Consider the following 25,588-nt stretch of genomic DNA (forward strand, 5'->3'; position numbering starts at 1 on the left):
ATAAGAACACAGTTGGAATTATTTATCCAAAATGATAACCTATAGGTTTCATGGGCTTAAAAGTTTCCTGAAAGTCCTAATTTTTAAACCCCTCCCCCAAATCAAGATGGCAGCACTATTTGCCAGACGAGCCAGAAAATTGGAATTAGGCAAAATTATAGCTTTTAGCCTGTAAACGACGGAAAAATTACGACATATTTAAATTTTTCATTTTTACCCACAAAGATATCGAAACATGGAGGCAATTTTAATGACGATGCAGACATTCCTTTCGAGGTATTTGATGGCTAAACAGTAAGTCGTATCACAAAACGAATGGCACAATCTCAGTTCAATTTGGAGTGATCTGCAACTTTGGTCCTATGACATTTTGTTGTATCTCTATCACTTGTATGTTAGATTTGTCTCTATTTCTTGATTGTTTGTAAATTTTGCACTTTTTACACGTATAACTGATAGTTTGAATCACTTATAGGAAAGATAGGATCATCAAATTCTACATGAACATTGGCTTACCCAGTAGCCATAACTGGGCCAAATTCTATGTAGCTGTTGGATAAGTATCTGAAAAGTAATGCTCTTTGAGAAACCTAACCCGAATTCCACCCTATTCAATGTCTCTAACTGAATCTTACCCATAAACAGATGAGATACAAGAAAATATCATAGGACCAGCCATTTAGACTGTTAAATGAGGCATCTTATTGCACAATCCATTTGTTGATATGTTGCACAGTTTAGCAGCAGTTAATCTGTAAATGAAGGTAAACATGCATATACTTTCGTATGTCGATCTATATTTATTCATTGAAGTCGATTTGTAGCAATTTAGAAAGGGTGTGTTTGCTATTGTAATTAATACTTTACAAATCGATTGTGACTGTCAGCAGGAGGGTGTCTGCTATTGTAATCAGTACTCCCCACATTGACTTTGACTGGCAGTAGGAATGGGGTTCTTCTTCAACTCCTGTGTACCATTGTAACAAATAATTCCCTTCTCAATTTGATTGGCAGAAGGCAAGGGAGCATGCAATTTGTTTTCAAAACTCCTTTGCCCAACTGTGTTTGGCAGTAGGCTAAGGTCCCCACCAATTACAAATGAATTTACCAATCTAAAATATGACTGACTTTAGGCATAGTGGCCTGCTATTATAATGGAAACTCACCAGCTCAGTGTGACCTTCAGTAAGCTAACTGGCATTAGGAAAAGGGGTATGTTATTATAATATTAACAGCACAATCAATTTTGACTGGCAGTAGTGAAAGTGCATGCCATTATAATAAAAATTTCCTCAACTGTAATCTGTCTGGAAGTAGGAAATGGAACCTGCAATTGTAATGAAAGCTCCTCAAATTGATTGTGACCATGCAGTAGGCAATGGGACCTGCCAATATAATGAAAATTCCCAACTCAATTGTGAATGGCAGTAGGCAAGTGGACCTGCCGTTATCATCACAACTCTGCAACTCGCACTTTACATTTGAAACAATGTATGTGGACTTCCCGATGCTGTTTCTTGGATAACGCTAAGGGATATGGAATTTAAAAAAAATATTATTAACTGCATGTACAGTAATTTACATCGATATCCATATATACAATGTAGAATACCATAGTGAAGCACGGGTATATTTTCTAGTATAATATAAAAACATAATATTACACACTGCCAGAAAAACAAAATTGCAGCACATTAAATAGTGGTGTACATGGGTACAAGAGTTGCAGCTGGAGGAATGTACTTAAACTGATGAACATTTCAAGAACATCAGCCAACAGATGGCATGGTTTCATCACTTTGTTGTGCCATGTTCAGCTATGTCCAGACAGCACAGTGTGTGTCTGTCAGTTTGAATGTTGTTCACGTGTATAGCAATCAAACCATAGCCATGCTTCAAAGATGGTCCTTTTGTGCAATAACAGTTGTTTGAGAGGGGACTTTGTGAGATGGGATGGCCATATCAACAGATTGCTACACATGTTGGTCATTTTGCATCTGTAGTGGTGGACAGTTGAACAGGCCCATGGTGTGTGACCAGATTCAAAATGCATCAACAGCAGAGATCCAAGCAAATCTGGTACTATGGCACTATGGATATGCACACTTACCACTGAAAACCATCTACTTACTGCAGGACTGCAAACACGTCTGCCTCTGGCTCAGCTTCTTCTTCTGTCATAACACTGCTGTGCACGTCTTCTGCAGTGTCATAGTCTGTAGAATGGTATGGTGCTCTACTGTGTTTAGTGATGAGTGCAGGTTCTGCCTTCATGCAAGTGATGACCATTTATGTGTGTGACGTTGACCTCATGAGCATCATCTTCCAGAATGTATTCCATCCCTGATACATTGGCCCAACTCCTGGTATCATGGTATGGGGTGCAATAAGTTACCGTTTCCCTTCAACTTTGGTGTTTGTGAAAGGTCTGGTAAACAGTGGCTGCTACGTCCAAGACATTGTTCGACCCATCCTGCTGTCATTCCCGCAATGAGAATGTGATGTACTGTTTCAGCAGGACAATATTTGTCCACATACAGCTGCCAACCTCTCTCCTATTGAGCATGTTTGGAATGTGATGGGATGTCTGACCCAGTCTGTACAGTCTTGAACAATTGCAATAACATGTGTAAGAGACTTAGAACACTATTCTGCGGGATGGTATTCGTCACCCGTATGATTGTCTACATGCAAGAATACAAGCCTGTTTGGTTGCCAAAGGAGGATACAGTGTATATTGATGTGATACTAGGCATCTTCAGTATTTGGCACCTATTGCTTGGTTTTTCACTTTTTAAGAGATGTAGTAGTTCCACCTTTCAATACAAATGATGGTATGTTTGTGGTTATAATTCTTTGTAGGATGCCAGTGCCAATATTGATATTTAATTGCTCTTTACTTTCTTTAAGAATTGGCAACATAGCAATAAAATAGTTATATACCTACATAATAATAATAATAATAATAATAATAATAATAATAATAATAATAATAATAATAATAAATACCAAGCTCAATAGCTGCAGTCGCTTAAGTGCGGCCAGTATCCAGTATTTGGGAGATAGTGGGTTCGAACCCCACTGTCGGGAGCCCTGAAGATGGTTTTCCGGGGTTTCCCATTTTCACACCAGGCAAATGCTGGGGCTGTACTTTAATTAAGGCCACGGCTGCTTCCTTCCTATTCCTAGGCCTTTCCTATCCCATCGTTGCCATAAGACCTATCTGTGTCGGTGTGACATAAAACAAATAGCAAAAATAAATAAATAATAAAGTTTCTACTGGTGGTAATAATCAAATTCATTTTCATTCTTCATTGATTTGTACTGAAACTAACACATCTCTTAAAAAGTGAATAGTCAATATCAATACAAAATTTAATATGAAGTTTATTATATGTTTGGTCTGTTCTGTTGATCAGGTAATGTCGTCAAACTATATTACCTCTAGATTGAACCATGGATAAAGTGAAAATGTTGCAATTAGTTTTTTCCACCACTGTATTTCAGTCTTATTACATAAATATTTTATTAATTAAGTACAGTTTCATAAGTAACAAAAACAGAGAACAATAAAGTTGCTATCATGTTATAACAAAAAACACTTTTTTCTTTACTTAAATAACATTAAGACTGGTATCCACAAATAAATAATTTTTTAGGTATATACGCATGTCAGTTTTGGTAGAATGTCCTACTAAGTGTCATCAGCACAGCTTCCAGTATCAAAGTGAAGGAAAAGGTCAAGAAGTGTCCCGCTCCACATGTGATTCCAGTGAAGGATACGGTGTACAATACATCATCAGATGACCTGCAGTCTGTGAAGATAATTTACTTTTATTTTAATCAAAATGAATAACATAACATTTATGGTGGATAAATATGTAGTTGTACTGGAGTGAAGGTGACAGATAAAATCTGAATTCTAGAACGTAATTTTGTGAGGGTAGGATGAGGAAAAGCATGTTATGACAGCATTCTTAAAGTATTCCTGTGGAATATTAGGAACAGTTTACTAAAATAAACCTTGTTTAATTTTGGAGCTGGGCCATCAGTATCATTATACATATTGTACCATGAGTACGCTCCCTCGCCGTTCATTTAAGTTTTCAGTTTCATTTATGTGCCCAGATCGATCTGTGTGTATGTATTTTATATTTATGTATGTATAATTTTTCCCTCATTTCTTAATAAAATGTATTTCGTCCCTTTCCCTCTTTATGACCCCAGGGAAAAGGGAATTTATTCTGCCCTGGTGGATTTTCCCATCTTAACGTTGGCAAGCCTTCCCCCGATCTGCACACTCATCTCGTCGCTTCCCCCCCCTCGCCCCGCTCCTCCCGAGAGGGAGTGGTGTGGCACGTGTGGACGAAGGTTAGTGCCTCTTGTAGAGGGTTGTTCAGATCGCTCGGCGCTATCAAGCTATCTGGTTGTGAAGTAGCGGTTCTCCGCTCATTCCATCCGCGGGTGTCGAGGTAGGGTGAATGCTTGTTAACTTTCTTTGGGCTGAGAAAGAGAGTTACTTAAACCTCGGCAATATGATGTATTGGTTATGTTGCTAGGAAAGGCCACAGCCCTCATTGTTTGGAAAGAGTAAGCTTCCTGAAGGAAATGTTAATGAGACTTGTTTTTAATGTAACTTATCATATTGTGTTTTATGGACATTGTTTACGAGGCTGAGCCTTGCTTTTCTAGAATAACCAGATTTGTTCGTTGGGCAGTCAGTATAATTGTGCCCTCATTGAAGTTGAATTTGTATGTGGCCTAAGGCCCCTATTTGAGAACTGGGTTGTGATATACTCCTCTCATGTTAAGAAAGGAATACTGGAGGTTTTTGTGTTATGTAAGGGCAGGTCCCCCATTGAAACGAAGTTTATTCTTGTTGCGATGCTTTGCAGTAATAAATATTTAGCATAGCAGATGGCTTCCGTTTTCGCTGACTTTGCTACTGCCCCCTTATTTAACGTGACTGGTAAATGGCTCCGACCTTAAAGCCCGCACCTTCCTTAATTCCACTTCCACTGTCAATTCTTGGTGCAGCACATATTATTAACAAATACATTGCAGTTGGAAGATATTCCAGTGATAATGTCTGCTTATGGTATTATAATAAAAAATTAACAAAATAAAATACATAACAGTGGCACCAAAAAATGCAAGGAATAGGCAGTATTCGAATGGAACGCAAGAACAAAGGAATTGAAGTTGACTGTCTAGCCTTTGTAGATGACATTGTGGTTCTGTCAGAGTCAACAGAGGAGTCACAGAACCAAATTGTCCAATTCCAGGAAGAAGCGAGTAAGGCAGACCTATGGATCTCTTTCAAGAAGACACAATACATGACCAACATAGAAACAGATCCAGATGGATGACAGCTGAGAGAGAAAGGATTCACAAGTAGAGAAATTTAAATATCTGGGAGAGTGGATAGGAAACAACCTGTCGCAAAGAGAGGCACTGTAATTGAGAATCAACAAGATGAACTTGGTGTAAGAACTACCTACAAATACTTACAACAACAACAAAATCTCAATCAATGCAAAACTCAGACACTAACAGACAGTGATCCACCTGGAGGATGTATATGCAGCTGAATGTTTGAACATATTAAAAACAGAATTGGTCAAAAAGTTGGAACTGGTGTAAAGGGAGATACTAGGTCTCCAAAGAACAGAGGATGGATCATACAGAAATAAAGGAAATCAAGGATTATACCTCAAGATGGAAAAGATCTCAGATACCATCGAAAGAGGAGAGCCATATTCTTCGAACATATCTACAGAATGAACCCGGGAAGACTGACCAATCAGATAATACGGTTTCTGAGACCTGGAAAACTACGGTGTGCTGGCACCAGAAGGTGAAGAAGGACCTGGAAGAAAGAGGAATACAAGGAATGGAAATTAACAACAGGGATGCTTACAAGTTGAGGATCAAGACCACCAAGAGTTTTCAAGAGAAAATTAGATCCCAACCCCAAGCACCATGGACAGAAGAGAGGAGGAGATTGCAGAGCGGAAGGGATGAAGGAGTACTGGATGAGGATCAAAGGCCAAAAACAGTTGAAGATGAATTCGAATTAACATGGTCCTTAGTCAGCCAAAATGAAATAATAATAATAATACAACAATGAAAACATTAAAACAAACAATTACATGAAAATTAGATATTACAAGAAATTATATAAAAATTAGAAATTTTATATTAACAAAAGAAGAACAAAAAATACATGATAATTAAAAAAGTACTTACGGGTAGTATAATATAACCATATTACAAGCAACTCAATATGAATTCATATAAAATTTATAGAAAATAACTTGCAGTGTTCCCTACATGTAACATAATATAATGAATTACAACAAAATCACTCTGGAATTAACTCAAAACTGACAAAATATAAAATATTGCATTATAAGTAATGTAGCATAATAGTTACAATGTAATCACATAGAAATCCACAGATATCTTAATTACTTCCAATTGTGATGTACAGTATGAAATTCAGCATGGAGAAAAGCAAGACTATGGTGATAACAAGAGGTGACAATGGGGAAAGAAATCATAAATATTTAAGGCCAGAATCTTGAAATTGTGTTTCATACACACAATACTACCAATAACAATAGAAACATGCAATACAAGGAATGGAAATTAGCAACAGGGATGCTTACAAGTTGAGGATCAAGACCACCAAGACCACATGGGATTGGCATCAGGAAGGGCACACAGCTGTAAAACAAGGTCAAGGCCACTAGTGCAATAGAGCTCACATATACGACCCCACCAGAGAGTAGGAGAAACATTGGAAGAAGAAGAAGAAGAGCTTTGAATCAATTAATTAACTAATTTATTTATTCTACAAGTTAAGTAGCACACAAACTGAGGAAGAAAGAACATGATTAAAACAATGAATAACTCTAGCCTGCAAACTAATATTTTTTTTCCTCCAGTAAAAGATTTAATAGGTGATCTTACCGTTTTCAAATCTGCTTTCCGTTTTTCTATATCGTGTAAGGATTTTTCACAGTAGCTTCATCATTTCCTTTAATACTGTATCATGATTTTGGTCACATTTTACTAAATTGACACCCCATAAAGATCTGCAAAATATTCTATAAATGAACATTAATAAAACTCATGTGCTGATTTCAAACCTGCTTTCCGTCTTTTCATATGACCCATGGATTTTTCACAACAGACACATCATTTCCTTTAATATTATGATTTTGATCACATTTCACTAAATTTTGAACCCCTTAAGAATATGAAAAAAAATTTAAAATTTAATACCAATCCAAACCCCATGGCACTACAGCCCTTGAAGGACCTTGGCCTACCAAGCGACCGCAGTTCATCCAGAGGGCTTGCAGATTACGAGGTGTGATGTGGTCAGCACAACGAATCCTCTCAGCCGTTATTCTTGGCTTTCTAGACCGGGGCCGCCATCTCACCATCAGATAGCTCCTCAATTCTAATCACATAGGCCTCGAACCAGCCCTCAGGTCCAGGTAAAAATCTCTGATCTGGCTGGAAATCGAACCCGGGGCCTCCGGGTAAGAGGCAGGCACGCTACCCCTACACCACGGGGCCGGCCTAAAAAATTTAATAGGTATGAATTGCCAGAAAAATATACTTCTTTCTGAGGTTTAAGATGTCATAGGTGATTGTAAATAATTTTAAACACACTGAGTTCAGTGCCCAAGTTTGATTTTTCTTATGAAATACAAAATTAATGTCATAAAAGTTAGCTTTTACCTAATAAAGTGTACTGTAAAATAGAACAAAAACCTTGTACAATGTACAATAGACTTCCTCCATGCCTTTATAAAGCACCACTTGAAGAAAAACCCTTTTTCTTTGTCTGGAAGGAGGGTTGTGTTGACTGACATTTAGAGCCGTGTTGCATAGTTTCCCTCTTTAAGCACCAGCAGTAGTCAGCCAACTTTACTACGTTCCACCATCCCTAGTATCTTCTTTCCATTTCATAACCATCTCAGTTGATGAGCGATGATTGTTGCCTCAATGCTATTTAGCTGCGCTTTGTCGAGAACTGCAGTGTTGGTCATATAGTCCTCCCACTTGATAATCAAGATGTATCTAATTTTTTGTTGGTGGAAGTGCTCAAGTGTTTTGATCTCATGGTGATAGAGTGTCCATGTTTCACAGCCATACAGTAGCATGGAAATGACAACAGCTTTGTACACCATGAGTTTGGTATGCAGTTTTAGGTCGTTATTCATCAATACTCTGTGCATTAACTGCCCCAATTCTATTATCAACATCTCGTTCGCAAGTACACCATTTAGACAAGATGCTTCCAAGATATGAAAAGTGATCAACCTGCTCCAGCGTTGTGTCTAAGATGGAGGTACTGAACTCAGGAAGAGTTAATCCTGGAGCAGGTTGTGCAAGTACCTTAATATTTTTTTTCGCATTAATGGCAAGACCAAAGCGATCACAGCAGTTGTAAAGCGGTTGACTGACTTGTAGTTCTGCAGGTGTTAGAGCAGGAGATTCAGTGTCATCGGCATACTGCAGTTCTGTCACCCGGGTAACCAGATTATGTCTTTGTGAGCGAAGTCTTGCCAGATTGAAAAGGTCTCCATCAAAACGAAATTTAATCTCCATACCTAAGTTGTTTGCAGATTATTCATGCAGCATCGCAGCCATGTACAGTGCAAAAGTGTACGAGCAAGCACACAGCCTTCTTTCAATCCATGAGTGATTGGGAACGAATCTGATACTGAGTTACCATGAAGAACCTGTCCAGACATGCCGTCATCAATAGTTGAAACCAATTCCACATAATGTTCAGGACATCCAAAATGTGAGAATTTCCATATAGCAGATCTTGGCACTGAATCAAAGGCTTTTTCCAGAACATAGAAAACTAAATACAGAGGCTGCTGTTGCTCTCTGCATTTTTCCTACAGTTGTCTAGCACAGAGGATCATATCTGTTGTGCCTCTGGAGGTTCAGAAACCACATTGAGACTCAAGAAAAATCCTCTATCACTATACACAACACTGACAAACACTTAAAAAACCAGTGAATATTACACTCCAACAACAATGAAAAAAGAAAGCCAACTGAGCATTGTGATGGTACTGTGCTAAGATACATTTATGTAAGGGCTGTGTTTAATTTATGTTTTCTTTCCTTGGATATTTTTATGAGTTAACATGTTATGGCACTCTTCTCTTCAGTGCTATCAGTGCTAACAGATTTATTACTTCCTTTCACTGTAGAAAAGAAAAGGAACAAACTAATGGGTCAACTTATTCGATACAAAACAATGTTATAATATTTAAATTACAACATTTTAATTCATAAATGGAACTAGTGTCAATGCTTTTTCTGTGTCATCTTCAACCAAAAGAACTAAGAAAAACAGACATTGACATATATAAAATAATTAATACAAAGCAATGTACAATACAAATGAAAATATGGCTAAAATTGTGAATGAATTAATGTGAGGAAAAATAATTTCTTAGAAAACTAAGTGACGGATTAAATAAAAGTGTAACACCCTTTCTTGAATCACTGCAGAACAGTTATTAAGATAACTTATGGGAACTTGAAGTTCTGGGTTCAACTTAGTGTTGCCAAAATTCAATATACAAAGAGAATTTGTATTACTGTTCACACATCAAGTACATGTCTTCTCTAGATGAGACATACAAAACAAAACACGGGACCAATATGGCCATATTAAGTGGTTAAATGGACTGAGAGTTAAAAAGTATCACGTTATAATACAATAAGTTAAAAGAAATTTCAAAAACTTAACACCAAGTCTTAAGTCACCAAGTAGTATTATAAGAGTTTTCTTTGAAATCGTAAGGAACTTCAGTGCAAGTTTGAATTTCAGTCTCAAATTGTTTATTACGAGGACGGTTTGAAAAGTTCTCGGAATCACCGCTAGATGTCAGTGCTAGAGCAATGAGGTTCCCATGCAATAATCAAACATCCTTTGTGAGTGAACACATGGTGCGTCAGTGCTCTAGCTGCAGGAGTGTGGTAGTGATGACTCTTTGTTGTTGTTCCCACGTAGTGATTTGTGACAATGGGAAAAACTGAGATTCGAGCAGTGATTAAATACCTTGTAAAGAAAGGTATGAATGCAAAGGAAATTCATGCTGACCTTCAGAACACACTGGGGGACTCTGCTCCTTCATTTTCAACTGTTGCCAAGTGGGCCAGCGAGTTTAAATTTGGTCGGGAGAGCTTGGATGATGATCCGGGTAGTGGACGGCCAAAAAGTGTTACGACCCCAGAATTTATCGCAAAAGTGCATAAAATGGTCATGGAGGATCGTCGACTGAAAGTGCGGAAGATTGCTGAAGCTGTAGGGATGTCTTCTGAATGGGTATATTATATTTTAACCGAAGAATTGGGTATGGAAAAATTAACCGCAAGATGGGTACCGCGGCTCTTGACATTGGACAATAAACGCACCAGATTGGAAATGTCCGAACAAAGTCTGGCCCGTTTTCAGTGCAACCAACAAGAATTTTTGCGCCGGTTTGTGACTACAGATGAAACTTGGGTCCACTACTATACTCCAGAGACAAAACAGCAGTCAAAACAGTGGAAACATGCTGATTCACCACCACCAAAGAAAGCAAAGGCAGTGCATTCAGCCAGAAAGGTCATGGCCTCAGTTTTCTGGGATGCAAAAGGCATTCTGCTGATAGATTATCTTCCTACTGGCCAAACAATTACGGGGTAATACTATGCAAACCTCCTAGATCAACTACAGGAAAAGATACATGAAACAAGGCCTGGTTTGGCAAGGAAAAAGGTCTTATTTCATCAGGACAACGCTCTGCTACACACAAGTGTTATTGCCATGGCAAAACTTCATGAACTGGGGTACGAATTGTTGCCACATCCACCTTATTCACCTGATTTGGCACCATCAGACTTTCATCTGTTCCCCAAGCTGAAAATATTCCTCGGTGGATGGAGATTTTCTACAAGGGAAGAACTGACAGCCGAATTGGAGAGGTATTTTGCAGGCCTGGAGGAATCTCATTTTCGAGATGGGATCAAGGCATTGGAACATCGCTGGACCAAATGCATTAGTCTACAGGGAGACTATGTTGAAAAATAAAAGCATTATCTTCAGGGTTAGATGTTTATTTTTTTTTTACTTTTTTCGAGTGTATCCGCGAACAGGTTTTCGGCATTTACCTCAGGGTGCTGTATAGTCAATAGGCTTTCAGGCAGGAATCAAAAGTGCTCCTTCTTAAGTAACACAATATACTATTTTAATATTATCGTATACGATTATGTTAAACTGTATATAGGATAATATCTTTTGTTTATTTCCACCTATTCAATACATTACAAGAAGTTGGCATTTACTTTAAAACATTATTCAGATGAGACATGTTTTGCCTCTCACTGTGAGGCATCTTCAGTCATTATCAAAAACCTTATTATTTTACCAGGACGAAAAATGATTTTCATCACTTGTAATACGATTATGTTATCGAGACCTGAACTGATGTTGCACCTTACGTACATAAAGCCAAGGGAGGTTTTGGAATTGCCTATTACTCTTTTCGTCCTAATATAAGACTGGGAATTTCACGTTTTTGTGTTAAAATGTTATAAAGATACTTAATTCTAGTACATTCCGAGAACTTTTCAAACCACCTATGTACAATACTTGTAGTTTATGTGGAAGTGAACTGGAACAGTACCAGATTAAAATGTAACATTCCTTCTTAAAACATGACGTAACACTTTAGGGTATGTTTATCTGTAAGCCTCAAAGGAACTTTGAGGGTTCCAAGTTTGACTTGCGTTACTAACTTTCAAAGTGTGAAAAGACTTGTGTCACTATTCAGAGGTAAAATACATGTCTTCTCTAAATAAAAGCTCATGTTGACGTCTTTTGGCTGAAGTTGGCCTGGATAGAAGAATATTCTTCTGCGAGTTTAATTATTACTGTCATTTGTAGAGTTAATGTTAGGTAAAGAGGACACCATTTTTGTGCCAGAGACCTAGGAGGTGTTTTTAGTTCAATACGGGACCTGAAGCAAAGAAGGAAAGGGGGAAGTTAGAAAACTGGAAAGAAGGAAGCCTACCTTAAACATTTTTAAGTAAAAATACAAGACTCACCTCTGATGCCGTGTGTTGTGGTGTATGTTAGAGAAGACACTGAGTGTAATAAGAAAATGAGACTCACACGTGCTGTGTATTGTGGTAGGAGGTGGAAGGGGAAAGGACAACCAGGAGATGTGGTAAGAGGGAGTGGAAGTAGGGGCAGGGGAGGAGGGGAAAGGGAGAGGAAAGGAATTTAAGTAGGGTGGTACAGCAAATGTGCATGGTGTGAAAACATATTGTGAATATTTTGAAAAACTAATTTACTATTGGAAATTTTTCTAATCCTAAAAAATGCAATCAGAAAATTGAATAATATTTTTGGTTTTTCACATATGTCATTGAGGTTTAAGCCTGAATTGAAATATTGGTCTAGGTCAGGGATGGCGAACCTATGCCACGCGTCACTAGGTGACATGCGAGCACAATTTTGGTGGCACACCACATGAACATAATGTTTTAATATATGCCTTGTAATATAGATAATACATATCTTGCAGGGTTTCACGTGTAAGAAATAAATGTCGGAAATCTAAATACGAATTCCATCCGGACGTGCTATATAAAACCACTGCTACACTGATAAGTCCAAAATTCAAGCGAGATGACTGTGTCGTTTTCTGGTGGTTTTGTATACGGGCTTTGCAAACATGTTTTCAGTGCCGAAAAGAACAAAAATTTAACAAAGATTTTCAAGAACAGTGGACAAGGGAATTCGAACTGATAGAAAGATGGTGTTGCCTGTGTTCGAACACAATTGTATCCCTCACATTTAATGTAAAGTGTCGTTTAGAGACTAAATACTCAAATGTTTGTTCCATGCCAAATGAGGAAAGAAGAGAGCTTGTGTCACAAAATATCGAACATTACACAAAACAAACTAGTTGTTTTGTATCATCTTTCCGGCAAAGGAATAATATCAGTTCGTCTGTTTCCATCTGTCTTACTGCATAGTACAGCATACATGGGAAACCATTTTCTGACAGTGAGTTCTTGAAATAAACTTCCTTATTGATGTCCGACACATTATTTGAAAACTTCCCTAATAATCAAATAATTAACAGAATGGAAGGAATGCCAGCCAGCTGAACTGCTGACAGGGATAGAATAATAAAAATGAGCGAAGAAGTTTCGGAGTAATTGCAAGCTAATTTGGATTAACTCCCAGATGTATGCAGTATGTTTTGAAGAAAGTATAGATGTGACCTTAACAGCCAGGATAGCTGTTTCTTTTCGATTTCGTTGCGGAAATGTGATGAGGTAAAAATGAGTTAAATTGTTGAGCATTCAAAGTATGAGAACATGGAAAGGTAATGAAGCGAATGGAGGAAGTGAAGTCCATTGGCAATAGAAGAATTTTTAATTTTTGTGAAAATGAAAATCCACAGCCTGTTTCCAGTCATTTGACCGGGTCAGGAATGGAATGAATGAAGCCCCATCTAGAGGTGAGGATAGGAATTGTGCCAGCTGCCGAAGCCTGTCTTACTCCTCTGGGGCAATGATTAATGACTGACAAATGAAATGAAATAATATTAGAGAGTGTTGCTGGAATGAAAGATGACAGGGAAAACTGGAGTACCCGGAGATAAAACGGCCCCATCTCCACTCTGTCCAGCACAAATCTTACATGGAGTGACCGGGATTTGAACCACGGAACCCAGCGGTGAGAGGCTGCCACCTGGGACACGGAGGCTTATTTTAATTTTTATATCTAATAATATTTATCTTTTCATGATTTGTTTTGCGTCGCACCAACACAGATATGGTAGGTCTTATTGTGATGATGGGACAGCAAAGGCTTACAAGTGGGAAGGAAACTGCTGTGGCCTTAATTGAGATACAGCCCCAACATTTGCCTGGTGTGAAAATGGGAAACCGCAGAAAACCTTCTTCGGGGCTTCCTACAGTGGGGCTCGAACCCACTATCTCCCAGATGCAAACTCACAGCTGCGTGCCCCTAACCACGTGGCCAACTCATCCAGTAATAATATTTAATAATGAAGTGTGTTACAATGGGAGCAGTTTATTATTGATTTATTTACAAATAATAATAGGTATTTTCAAAACTTACATATTTAAAAATGTATTTTTTTCAGTATTTGAAAAATACAACTACGGAACATGCAATAAACTGTATTTACAAGATATATATATCTAATAAATAAATAAATAAATAAATAAATAAATAAATAAATAAATAAATAAATAAATAAATAAATAAATAACATATTATGAAACATAATTGGGAATTTGGAAAAGATGCCTTGATGAGGGGAGGGGTGTTTTGGGTTGTAGCCATCCTTTAAGGAACATAACAAGTGACACAGTAAACAGTTGAGAATAATAAATCAGACTTAAAATGGCACACTAGTTGGAAAACATTCACCATTGCTGGTCTAGGTGAATATAAGTACTCTCAGTGATGTCTAGCAAAGGACCTTTGTTGAGAACTTGCAGCACTGCAAGATCTTGTTCAATTTTAGTGAAATTATGTTCAAAATCTTTCATATGCTGGCCTATTGCTGAGACTTATTATATCTGATGACAATGACGTGTTCTGCATATCTGATTTTGAAATTTCGTCCTGTTTGTCCCATGTACGAACTATTGCAGTCTTGGCAGCAAAATCTGTATACTCCAGATTTGTGAAAAACGTTGCTTTTGTTTATTGAGGTAGGGTTATGAAGGATGTCAATACTTCTATTACTAGTTCTGAAGGATATTTTCATGTTACATTTTTTTAAATGTTAGTGATATTGTTAATTTTTTGTTAAAAGTGAATGTCGAAAAAAGGTCAGCTTTGGACTTATTTATTAATAAGGTAGTGTTAGGACAATGCCTAAACTTATTAATTATTCTCTCAATGAAGGCTTCTTTGAATCCATTGTTTTTAGCAATAGAGCAAATTATATTGAGCTCTTTGTTTAAGTTCTATTTTGACATTGGTATCTTAAAAGTGCAGTCTATCAGGCTGTTATATGTAGTAGTTTTTTGTGCTTGAGGGTGTGATGAGTCATTCCTTATAGTATTGGCAGTATGAGTTGGTTTTCTGTAAATTTTGTATGTAAAAGAGGAAAAGGTTCTAGTGATTGTTAAATATAAAAATTTTATAGAATTACAGTAGAACCTTGATTATACTTTCTCAGAAACTATGTTTTCTCGTATTATTCATTCAAATTACATGGTCCTGCAAGCATCCTAATTAAATAACGTTGTACAACGTTGTCTCCGTTCCTCGAAGTAGAACCTCAATTATACTTTCTCGGAAACTACGTTTTCTCGTATTATTCGTTCAAATTACATGGTCCTGCGAGCATCCTAATTAAATAACATTGTACAACGTTGTATCTGTTCCTCGAAGAACTGTTTTCCCGGATCAACCGTCCAGAAATTTCAGTCCCATCAACGCTAATTCCTCGATCACACGTTTTTCAAGAAACTGTATCAGACGAAAGGATGGCTATGGCATATTTAAGGATCTTGGTGTTGACGTCCCGTCATTGTGGTAATTTGAAGAAGTACTGTACTGGAAAAGCGATCGGCAGTGAAATTGCATTAGGGATCATCTTAGCATCGCATTAGGGTAGTATTGTTTAGGGAATCCTTGGAAATCATAAAGCAGAGAGTGCCCACGACAATTGGAAGGAGACAGAGCGCATTTCGACAGCTCTATTTGAAAATGGAACGAGTTTCATTAAATGCTCGTACTTGCAAAATGCCTACATTATCTTTAGGGTTAGATGTTTATTTTTTTACTTTTTTCGAGTGTATCCCCGAACAGGTTTTTGGCATTTCCCTCAGGGTGCTGTATAGTCAACGGGCTTTCAGGCAGGAATCGAAAGTGCTCCTTGTTAAGTAACACAAATTTAGTATTTTAATATTATCGTATACGATTACGTTATCGAGACCAGAACTGATACGTATATAGAGCCAAGGGAGGTTTTGGAATTGCCTATTACTCTTTTCGTCCTAATATAAGACTGGGAATTTCACGTTCTTGTGTTAAAATATAATAAAAGCTGCATTCGTTTTATTTGCGCACGTTACATTTAAAAACTTTGTATCATTTCGCACTCGTACCGACTTGTATTTATACAGCGGGCGCGCTTTCCAGCTGAGCTCAAGGTCACGAATAATCATAATTTCGGAAGTGTTAATGATATATTTTCTCTTTCCAAAGTGATTGTAATTAGCGACGGACAGAATGCATTTGAGAACTTGAGGATTGATACTTTCGAAACCATATTCTCGAGTTCAGCATAACCTTTAAAAGTCGATGTAGTCTAAGCCTAATTTACACGGTACAAGATTTCCATAAACTGACTAGGAACCGTATACCGGTGACCAAATTAAAATGGAAAATTTAAAAAAAAAGGTTCTGCCATCATGTTGGACGCTTTTATATCTAATTAGATGAGAGAATGAAAAACTACTTGTGGTCGATTGTTGTTTGGCTTGGCGTTACGGGTATTAGATTTTTCGAAGAGTTTGGCTGATCAAAGTTGCTGTACTGAAAGAAGTTTTCAAGGGGATATGACCCAGTTTTCAGAGGAAACTGACGAAGTTTTCCCGGTAAAACTGAATGTAAAGTTTCGAGTCTTTTAAGTCGCGTACCTGTAATTAACGTTTGAAACCAGCCCCGCAGTCTAACTTGCCTGCCTCTCACCCGGAGGGGCCGAGTTCGATTACTGGCCAGGTCAGGCATTTTTACCTGAAATTCAGGACAGGTGTCGGTGAGAAATCGGTACGAGTCACTGCAGGTAGAACAACCGAGGGAAGATGAGGAACAGGGAACTGTAGCCAAGAAGTTTGGAAGCAGGAGAAAGGGAAGAGGTAGCAAAGGGAAATGCAGAGTAGTGGATAGGAAAAGACAGGTGGAACAGGGTCATGGGATGGAGGAAAGGGAGGAGGAAGTAGCTTCTGCAACTGTCAGGAAAGATAGGACTGACCAGGAGGGGAGGGCATCAAATGAGGTGGGTAGGGTTGAGGCTCTGGTCATGGGGGATTCTATTGTTAGACATGTCGGGAAAGTGTGTGGAGGAAAGGGTACCAGAGTAGAGCGTTATCCAGGAATTAGGTTAAGGCAGATGTTGAGGAAAGTAGAAGAGAGGGAGGAGGGAAAGGAGAAGGTGGTAGTGTTTCACGTTGGTACTAACAACGTAAGACAAGCAGGTATAAGTACCAACATAGTTGGGGATGTGCAGGATCTGGTAAATGCAGCACGGATGAAATTTAAGAAAGCGGAGATTGTTATCAGTGGAATTCTGTGTAGGAGGGATACTAATTGGAGGGTGATTGGGGATTTAAATGAGACTATGGAGTGGGTATGTGGGAAACTGGGAGTGAAATTTCTAGATCCTAATGAGTGGGTAGGAGATAGGGATCTGCGCTCAGATGGCCTTCACTTAAACCACAGTGGTCGTTATAAGTTAGGAAATTTGTTTAGAAGGGTTATAGGGAAGTACATTCAGGGAAACAGAGTGGCCTAGGGAGCGGTGTTAAAGGAACAGGGAACTGGAAATCAAGTAGGGATGACATAAAACTGTTAGTGCTCAACTGTAGAAGTATTGTAAAGAAAGGAATAGAATTAAGTAATTTAATAGATATATATACTTACCAAATATTGTAATAGGAGTTGAATCATGGCTGAGAAATGATGTAATGGATGCAGAAATTTTCTCTTGGAAGTGGAGGGTGTATCGTAGAGATAGGATAGGAATGGTAGGAGGGGGAGTATTCATTCTCGTGAAAGAAGAATTTGTAAGCTACGAAAAGATGACAAGCACGAAATTCTAGGGGTAAGGCTCATTTCTAAAGATAATAGGCAACTTGATGTCTTTGGAGTGTACAGACCAGGAAAGGGTAGCGCACATGCTGATTCAGAATTATTTGATAAGATAATCAGCTATGTGGGAAACGATGAGGAAAGGAACGTGATTGTAGCAGGTGATCTCAATTTACCAAATGTCAACTGGAAAGGTAATGCGAACGACAGGAAGCATGACCAACAAATGGCAAATAAGTTAATACGGGAAGGGCACCTGATTCAGAAAGTGATGGAACCAACTAGAGGGAACAATATTCTGGATGTGGTGCTGGTAAAACCATATGAGCTCTATAGAGAAACCTAAGTAATAGATGGTATTAGTGATCACGAAGCAGTTTTTGTCATAGTTAAAAATAAATGTGAAAGAAAGGAAGAGATTAAAATTAGGACTGTTAGGCAGTACCATATGGCTGATAAAACAGGCATGAGGGAGTTTTTAATAAGTAACTATGATCGGTGGAAAATGGTAAATAAAAATGTAAACAGACTCTGGGATGGGTTTAAAGCAATTGTTGAGGAATGCGAAAATAGGTTTGTACCTTTAAAGGTGTTAAGGAATGGTAAAGACCCACTATATTATAACAGGGAAGTAAAGAGACTAAGAAGGAGGTGCAGGTTGGAAAGAAATAGAGTTAGAAATAGCTGTGGAAGTAAGGAGAAATTGAAGGAACTTACTAGGAAATTGAATCTAGCAAAGAAGTCAGCTAAGGATAACATGATGGCAAGCATAATTGGTGGCCAAACTAATTTTAGTGAAAAATGGAAGAGTATGTATAGGTACTTTAAGGCAAAAACAGGTTCCAAGAAGGACATTCCAGGAATCATTAATGAACAAGGGGAGTGTGTATGCGAGGATCTTCAAAAGGCAGAATTATTCAGTCAGCAGTATGTAAAGATTGTTGGTTACAAGGATAATGTCCAGATAGAGGAGGTTACTAATACTAAAGAAGTATTAAAATTTACCTATGACAACAATGAAATTTACAGTAAGATGCAAAAGTTGAAAACTAGAAAAGCAGCTGGAATTGATAAGGTTTCAGGGGATATACTAAAGACAATGGGTTGGGATGTAGTACCATATCTGAAGTACTTGTTTGATTATTGTTTGCATGAAGGAACTTTACCAAATGAATGGAGAGTTTCTATAGTAGCCCCTGTATATAAAGGAAAGGGTGATAGACATAAAGCTGAAAATTACAGGCCAGTAAGTTTGACATGCATTGTATGTAAGCTTTGGGAAAGCATTCTTTCTGATTATATAAGACATGTTTGCAAAATTAATAACTGGTTTGATAGAAGGCAGTTTGGGTTTAGGAAAGGTTATTCCACTGAAGCCCAACTTGTAGGATTCCAGCAAGATATAGCAGATATCCTGGATTCAGGAGGTCAATTGGACTGTATCGCGATTGATCTGTCTAAGGCATTTGATAGGGTAGATTGTGGGAGACTACTGGCAAAAATGAGTGCAGTTGGACTTGACAAAAGAGTGACTGAATGGGTGGCTCTGTTTCTAGAAAATAGAACTCATAGAATTAGAGTAGGTGAAGCTTTATCTGACCCTGTAATAATTAAGAGGGGAATTCCTCAAGGCAGTATTATTGGACCTTTATATTTTCTTATGTATATATATATCAATGATATGTGTATAGAAGTGGAATCAGAGATAAGGTTTTTCACAGATGATGTTATTCTGTACAGAGTAATAAATAACTTACAAGATTGTGAGCAACTGCAGAATGACCTCGATAATGTTGTGAGATGGCAATGGTATGATGATAAACAGGGATAAATATCAGGCTGTGAGTTTCACAAATACGAAAAGTCCTCTCAGTTTTAATTACTGCGTTGAGGGGGTGAAAGTTCCCTTTGGGGATCATTGTAAATACCTAGGTATTAATATAAAGAAAGATCTTCATTGGAGTAATCACATAAATATGATTGTAAATAAAGGGTACAGATCTCTGCACATGGTTTTGAGAGTATTTAGGGGTTGTAGTAAGGATATAAAGGAGAGAGCTTATTTGTCTCTGTTAAGACCCCAACTAGAGTATGGTTCCAGTGTATGGGAACCCTTACCTGGATTACTTGATTCAGGAACTGGAAAAAATCCAAAGAAAAGCAGCTCGATTTGTTCTGGGTGATTTCCGACGAAAGAGTAGCGTTACAAAAATGTTGCAAAGTTTGGGCTGGGAAGACTTTGGAGAAAGGAGACGAGCTGCTCGACTAAGTGGTATGTTCCGAGCTGTCAGTGGAGAGATGGCGTGGGAGGACATCAGTAGACGAATAAGTTTGGATGGTGTCTTTAAAAGTAGGAAAGATCACAATATGAAGATAAAGTTGGAATTCAAGAGGACAAATTGGGGCAAATATTCTTTTATCGGAAGCGGGGTTAGGGATTAGAATAACTTACCAAGGGAGATGTTCAATAAATTTCCAATTTCTTTGCAATCATTTAAGAAAAGGCTAGGAAAACAACAGTAGAAAATCTGCCACCTGGGCGACTGCCCTAAGTGTAGATCAGTAGTGATTGATTGATTGATTGATTGATTGATTGATTGATTGATTGATTGATTGATTGATTGATTGATTGATTGATAAACAATTTGAGACTGAAATTCAAACTTGTACTGAAGTTCCTTACGATTTCAAAGAAAACTTTTATAATACTGCTTGGTGACTTAAGACTTGGTGTTAAGTTTTTGAATTTTTTAAAAACTTATTGTATTATAACATGATTTCCATTTTTTTAAACTCTCAGTTCATTTAACCACTTAATGTTCCTGTGTTTTGTTTTGTATGTCTCATCTAGAGTAGACATGTACTTGATCTGTGAACAGTGATACAAATTCTCTTTGTATATTGAATTTTGGCAACACTAAGTTGAACCCAGAACTTCAAGCTCCTATAAGTTATCTTAATAATCATTCTGCAGTGATTCAAGAATGGGTGTTACACTTTCATTTAATCTGCAACTTAGTGTTGTAAGAAGTGACTTTTTCCTCATGTTAATTCATTCACAATTTTAGCCATATTTTCATTTGTGTTGTGTATTGCTTTGTATTTATTATATTTTTATATACGTCAATGTCTGTTTTTCTTAGTTCTTTTGGCTGAAGATGATGCAGAAAAAGCATTGAAACTAGTTCCATTTATTAATTAAAATGCTGTAATTTAAATATTATAGCACTGTTTTGTATTGAATAGGTGGACAAATTAGTTTGTTCCTTTTCTATACTTGGCTCAATACGGATACACAATGAAGTTCTTAAATTTGAATCCTTTCACTGTGTTGGTCTTGCGTTGTCAACTTACCCAACCCTCCGAGAATTTTAAACACATGGCCATCCAAATATAAAGAACTGAGGGTGAAACGGGTGTTTTGTTTCACAAAAATATTCTCTGCATAGATTTACTTTTTCTTTTCTTATTTATTTACATAGTTTTTGCCAATATTGGAGCATTTAAATCAATCCATATACACTACAGTCTTCACAATATTAGTTGTAATGTTTTCTCAATTTCCTCTTCTTTTCCCAGAACTTCTTCATTTTTTCTGATCTGGCCGCCCTCTCTTCATCTGTAATGGTGTACTGTTTTCGCTTGACTGTTTTTAATATTAGTCTTGTATCTCTACTTCTCAGAATCCTCTTCTCTTTTCTCTCTGCAGTTTGTTTCATTGTTATTAACAGTTTCCCGCTGGCTCCAACCGCAATGTACAAAGTATGGTGTTGTTTGTTACTATCCTCACGGATGTATTTGCAAAATTTCGAGTTAATGAAATAAAGCACATGATCTGCTGTGGTAATATAATGTAATATTATGTCAACAAAACAACTGAAAATACATCACACAAAGAAATTGAATAAACATTCCTTGGAACAACACTACTTGCCAAACTGTTAAAAAGTCCTTCAAAGATCTTCATCATGGAGACAAATGTCTTCATAACTTTTCTCAGAATCTACCAATGTAAGTAGTTATTGCCTCAAAAGAAAGCTCTTGATCCACTGAGTGTTTTTAAACCAAAACAAACTGCATACCTCAATCAGAACAAAAGATATGATTGCTTCAATGAGAAAAAATGTTGAAGAAATGAGACGTCAAATTGAATGTGCACTCATAACGTTCCTCAGAGTCAACCAGTTTGAATAGTTAAGAGCTGAAATGAATGAAAGAACTTGATTCACTGAGTGTTCTTAGGCCAAAACAAACTCCGTACCTCAATTAGAACCAAAGATATGATTGCTTCAAAGAAACAAAAAATTGAAAAAATCAAATAATTTGAGGAAGGCAGAAGTTAAGTGATTGTTAGTACCTGATGACAAATCTGTGCATAAATACCTTTCAGTTAAGGAAATCAACCAGATAGAATGGCCGGACTGACTGACTTAAGTTTTCATAAATTTTTTTAATATATAAATATTCAGCTCTTCTAAATCATTCTGGACCTCAACAAACCAGTTGTTTTTGGTTTTACTTTTCCAAAAGAAATTGAATAATTGCTTCAGTTGTCTGGTGTCTGGTAGTCTTACTCTGTGGATGAAAAAGGCAATTATTTTTTTCGCATTGTATCCATAACTGATTCATTTCCCCGATAGACTATTTCATTAGGCAGCAGTCTCCATTGTCCATTTACTTGATGCTTTTTATTGATGATTGTCCTGATGATCCTTCTGTCTATTTTTTTTGATTTTATCTGTTGTTGCTTTGGTATTCAACTTAAACAGAGTTTTGCTTGCATAAGTTGCTTCAGGTTTAACTACTGAACCGAACCATAATGTTTGAATTTGGCATTTATCGAGAGAGAGATTTCTGCCTATATGTTGACCATGTGACTCGTTGTGCTTGTCCCAGTTTTGTTGTTCTGTATTCTATTGAGGCTTTCTCATTTAGGTTCCACGTTATAATTTCCACAAGATACTTGAACTTTTTACAACCTTAATTTGTTTGTTATCGTTTAGTTGAATGACACCTCAAAGGTTGGCATAATTTCATCTTTTCAAATGAAATTTGTAATACCACTTTTGCTGCAATGTTCCTTTTCGGGGTATATTTTCTTAAACTTTATTTGTATCTGGTTCATTTACCTGTAATTGCTATCTTGCTGCTGCTGTTGCATAATCTCGTGACCATTATGGCACTGTTTGCCGAGATGATGTGATAAGATAGGGTCATCTTAATAATTTGTCATTGTTTTTTCAGAGCATCGTTGGTTGAACGCTTGGGTTGCATGTGCTTCATGTTATTGTCTGATGGTGTTGATATTGCTGGAACATCATGTTGAATGTAGTTTATGTGCTATTAATGAAATATGCTTTCAGTAATATTTTCTGCATTAAATTAAATTTCATGTGGTGAATTATGCACATATTTCATCTTTGCTGGAGTTTACGCCGATCTTGGACGTGATGCATGAAATTTTAGTACACCCTTCTTCCCTTGGCAATTGTCCAGCCAGCAGATAGAACAGACAACATAGTTTATAAAGAAGTTTAGTGAAATTTTGTGGTGAAGAATGGTGGTGAAAGTTTTTGTAAGGGGAAATTAAGGGGTAGTCAACTTTTGACAGATGGTCAAAAATCTTGGTGTTCTATGTTGTTGGTATGTTGAAGATATCTGGTAGTGCGCTCAGTGTGTCACCCAACAAAATTAAATTAACTCAACCATAGAATCCATTCCAGAAGAATTCCACTTTAATTGCTAGATAGCAGCACAATCGGAAAGTTGAAATCGGTGGACAGGCCACCTATATGGCACCACTTCTGAATGTCTATACCGTGGTACCTGAGGTCATACGATTATTATTATTTATGCTACAGAACTAGTCTCAATAGAAAGAGTCAAAATGTAAAATAGTCTATTATACTGAACTTTCTAGCTTTCTTTATTTTGCAATGAACCAGAAGTGAAAATAAAATGGAACTTTTACCTGGATCCTTGGTACATTGGTAACTTGGACGAGCATCCCGGGACTGAACAGATATGTATAGCGGAGGACACTGATGCACATCTTCTAGCCCTATACATGCTTCTGTGATGTTAAGAGAAACTTCACTCATTGGCCCAGTTGTTGTTCTACATTCAGTGGCTTCACTCGTCTTATGTGGTTGAGCACTTCTTCTTGAAAAACAGACCTCCAATATACCTCTTTTTTCTTGAACCTTTAAAAGAGAAATGTCATGTTGTTCAAATTCACTTGAACTTTAATTCTCGGTCATGGAGGATGGTTTGATGCAAAACTAATAACCATTCACTTGAGAGATAATAAAAATGTTATTGGTGTTTTTGTCCCACTACTTTTACAGTTCATAAGTTATGGTCTGTATTGATGATTGATCACTATCAGTACCATTAGATTAATATTATATCTTATATTATTTGTCACCGGTGTAGAATGTGTTGGAAAGTGTTTATTGAAGACTTTATTTGTAAACCTTCCATAGTACTTACTGTATGATCTGAAGTGTGGTGAGATGTTTTATTTGTAATGACCTAACCTGTACAGTGTAATATTTGATAACATATTGTATTTGTAAATAGTAGATTTCAGTTCTATATTTACTGGAAGTGTCCAGAAAATTTGTGACGCAAATTTTTGAACAGGGTGTGTTGCCTTTTGTTGATTATGTATTCTGGAAAGTATTTTCTGACTGTTCTGGAAATGGAAGGTTCGCGAATGTGTGTATTCGAGAAACTTATTTAAAGTTCGCGACTGAAGTAGGAGTTGTGATTGGTGAATCTGGGTGACGATAGGCGGCCTCATGTGTTCTGATTGGCTACTCCTAGGCCAGGGTTTCCCTTATAAAGAGTGCAAGGCAGCATTTCGTGGTCTGTCTGTCTGTCTTGGTCTGTCTGTGTTCTGTCCGCAGTCTATCTGGATGTCCGAAGTTTTGACGTTGCCTTGCTACCGGGATGGGCCACCTTCGGGTAAGCACTCTTGATTTCCATTCCTGCTTAAATTTCCTGTAATGTTCGCTTGCTTTTTCCTATAGGAGTCTGCCCTAACCTCACCTAGATTCACCAAATTAATTATGTATGACGCCTTAGCTTTTCAGCTGGGCTTGCCTGATTGTTTTCGAGGCTTTCCCCTTTCCTTGTCTCACTAAATATGTAAATTGTAGTTTAATATATTTACCTTGGGGTTTTGCTTCTGATAGTTCAGTGTCACTTGATGTATGTCAGAGTTTTTGAGAAGTACATGTAACTTCACTGTAGATTGTAATAGCATATTACGTTTCTTTTAAACTACTAAATTGCATTGTACAACTGGATTTGTAACTAGAGGTATAGTTGGTTTGAATTTTTGAACTGGTAGGAAGCTATTATCAAAGAATCACTAAGTTGTGTGTATCACAGAACATTTAATTCATAAGTTGTGTGTTGGTACCTTCCGCATGGCGGATTTTGTTAGGAATTTATTTGTAAAATCTAATTGTAAATAATATTTTTCAAATTAAGGATCACGGTTGATTATTTCTGAAACTGCAATCTAAGCCATGTCCATGCCTTCGGTAGGTATCAGCTCCTTCCCACCTACCTGGTTGGCCCTACTAATTTTTACGAAAGTTGTTATCGGCGGAGATCCGCGTAATTTCAGCTGATGTTTCGCTGAGTGTGTAGTGTTTTTCTGGTACTGTGTAACGG

General features: G+C 37.3%; 1 protein-coding gene across 1 annotated transcript in view; it reads right to left on the reverse strand.

Moving 5' to 3' along the window:
- Positions 1-3,636: 3,636 nt before the first annotated feature.
- LOC136879132 (uncharacterized) overlaps positions 3,637-25,588 on the reverse strand; it is a 61,743-nt gene continuing 39,791 nt past the window's right edge. Inside the window, exons 4-5 of the mRNA XM_067152885.2 lie at positions 23,874-24,105; positions 3,637-3,815 (exon numbers count right to left, since the gene is read on the reverse strand). Coding sequence (XP_067008986.2) covers positions 3,673-3,815; positions 23,874-24,105 — 375 coding nt within the window. The 3' untranslated portion in view covers positions 3,637-3,672. The remainder of the gene's footprint in view (positions 3,816-23,873; positions 24,106-25,588) is intronic.

The sequence above is a fragment of the Anabrus simplex genome, chromosome 8, assembly GCF_040414725.1.
Source record: "Anabrus simplex isolate iqAnaSimp1 chromosome 8, ASM4041472v1, whole genome shotgun sequence".
In the NCBI taxonomy this organism is placed as follows: domain Eukaryota; kingdom Metazoa; phylum Arthropoda; class Insecta; order Orthoptera; family Tettigoniidae; genus Anabrus; species Anabrus simplex.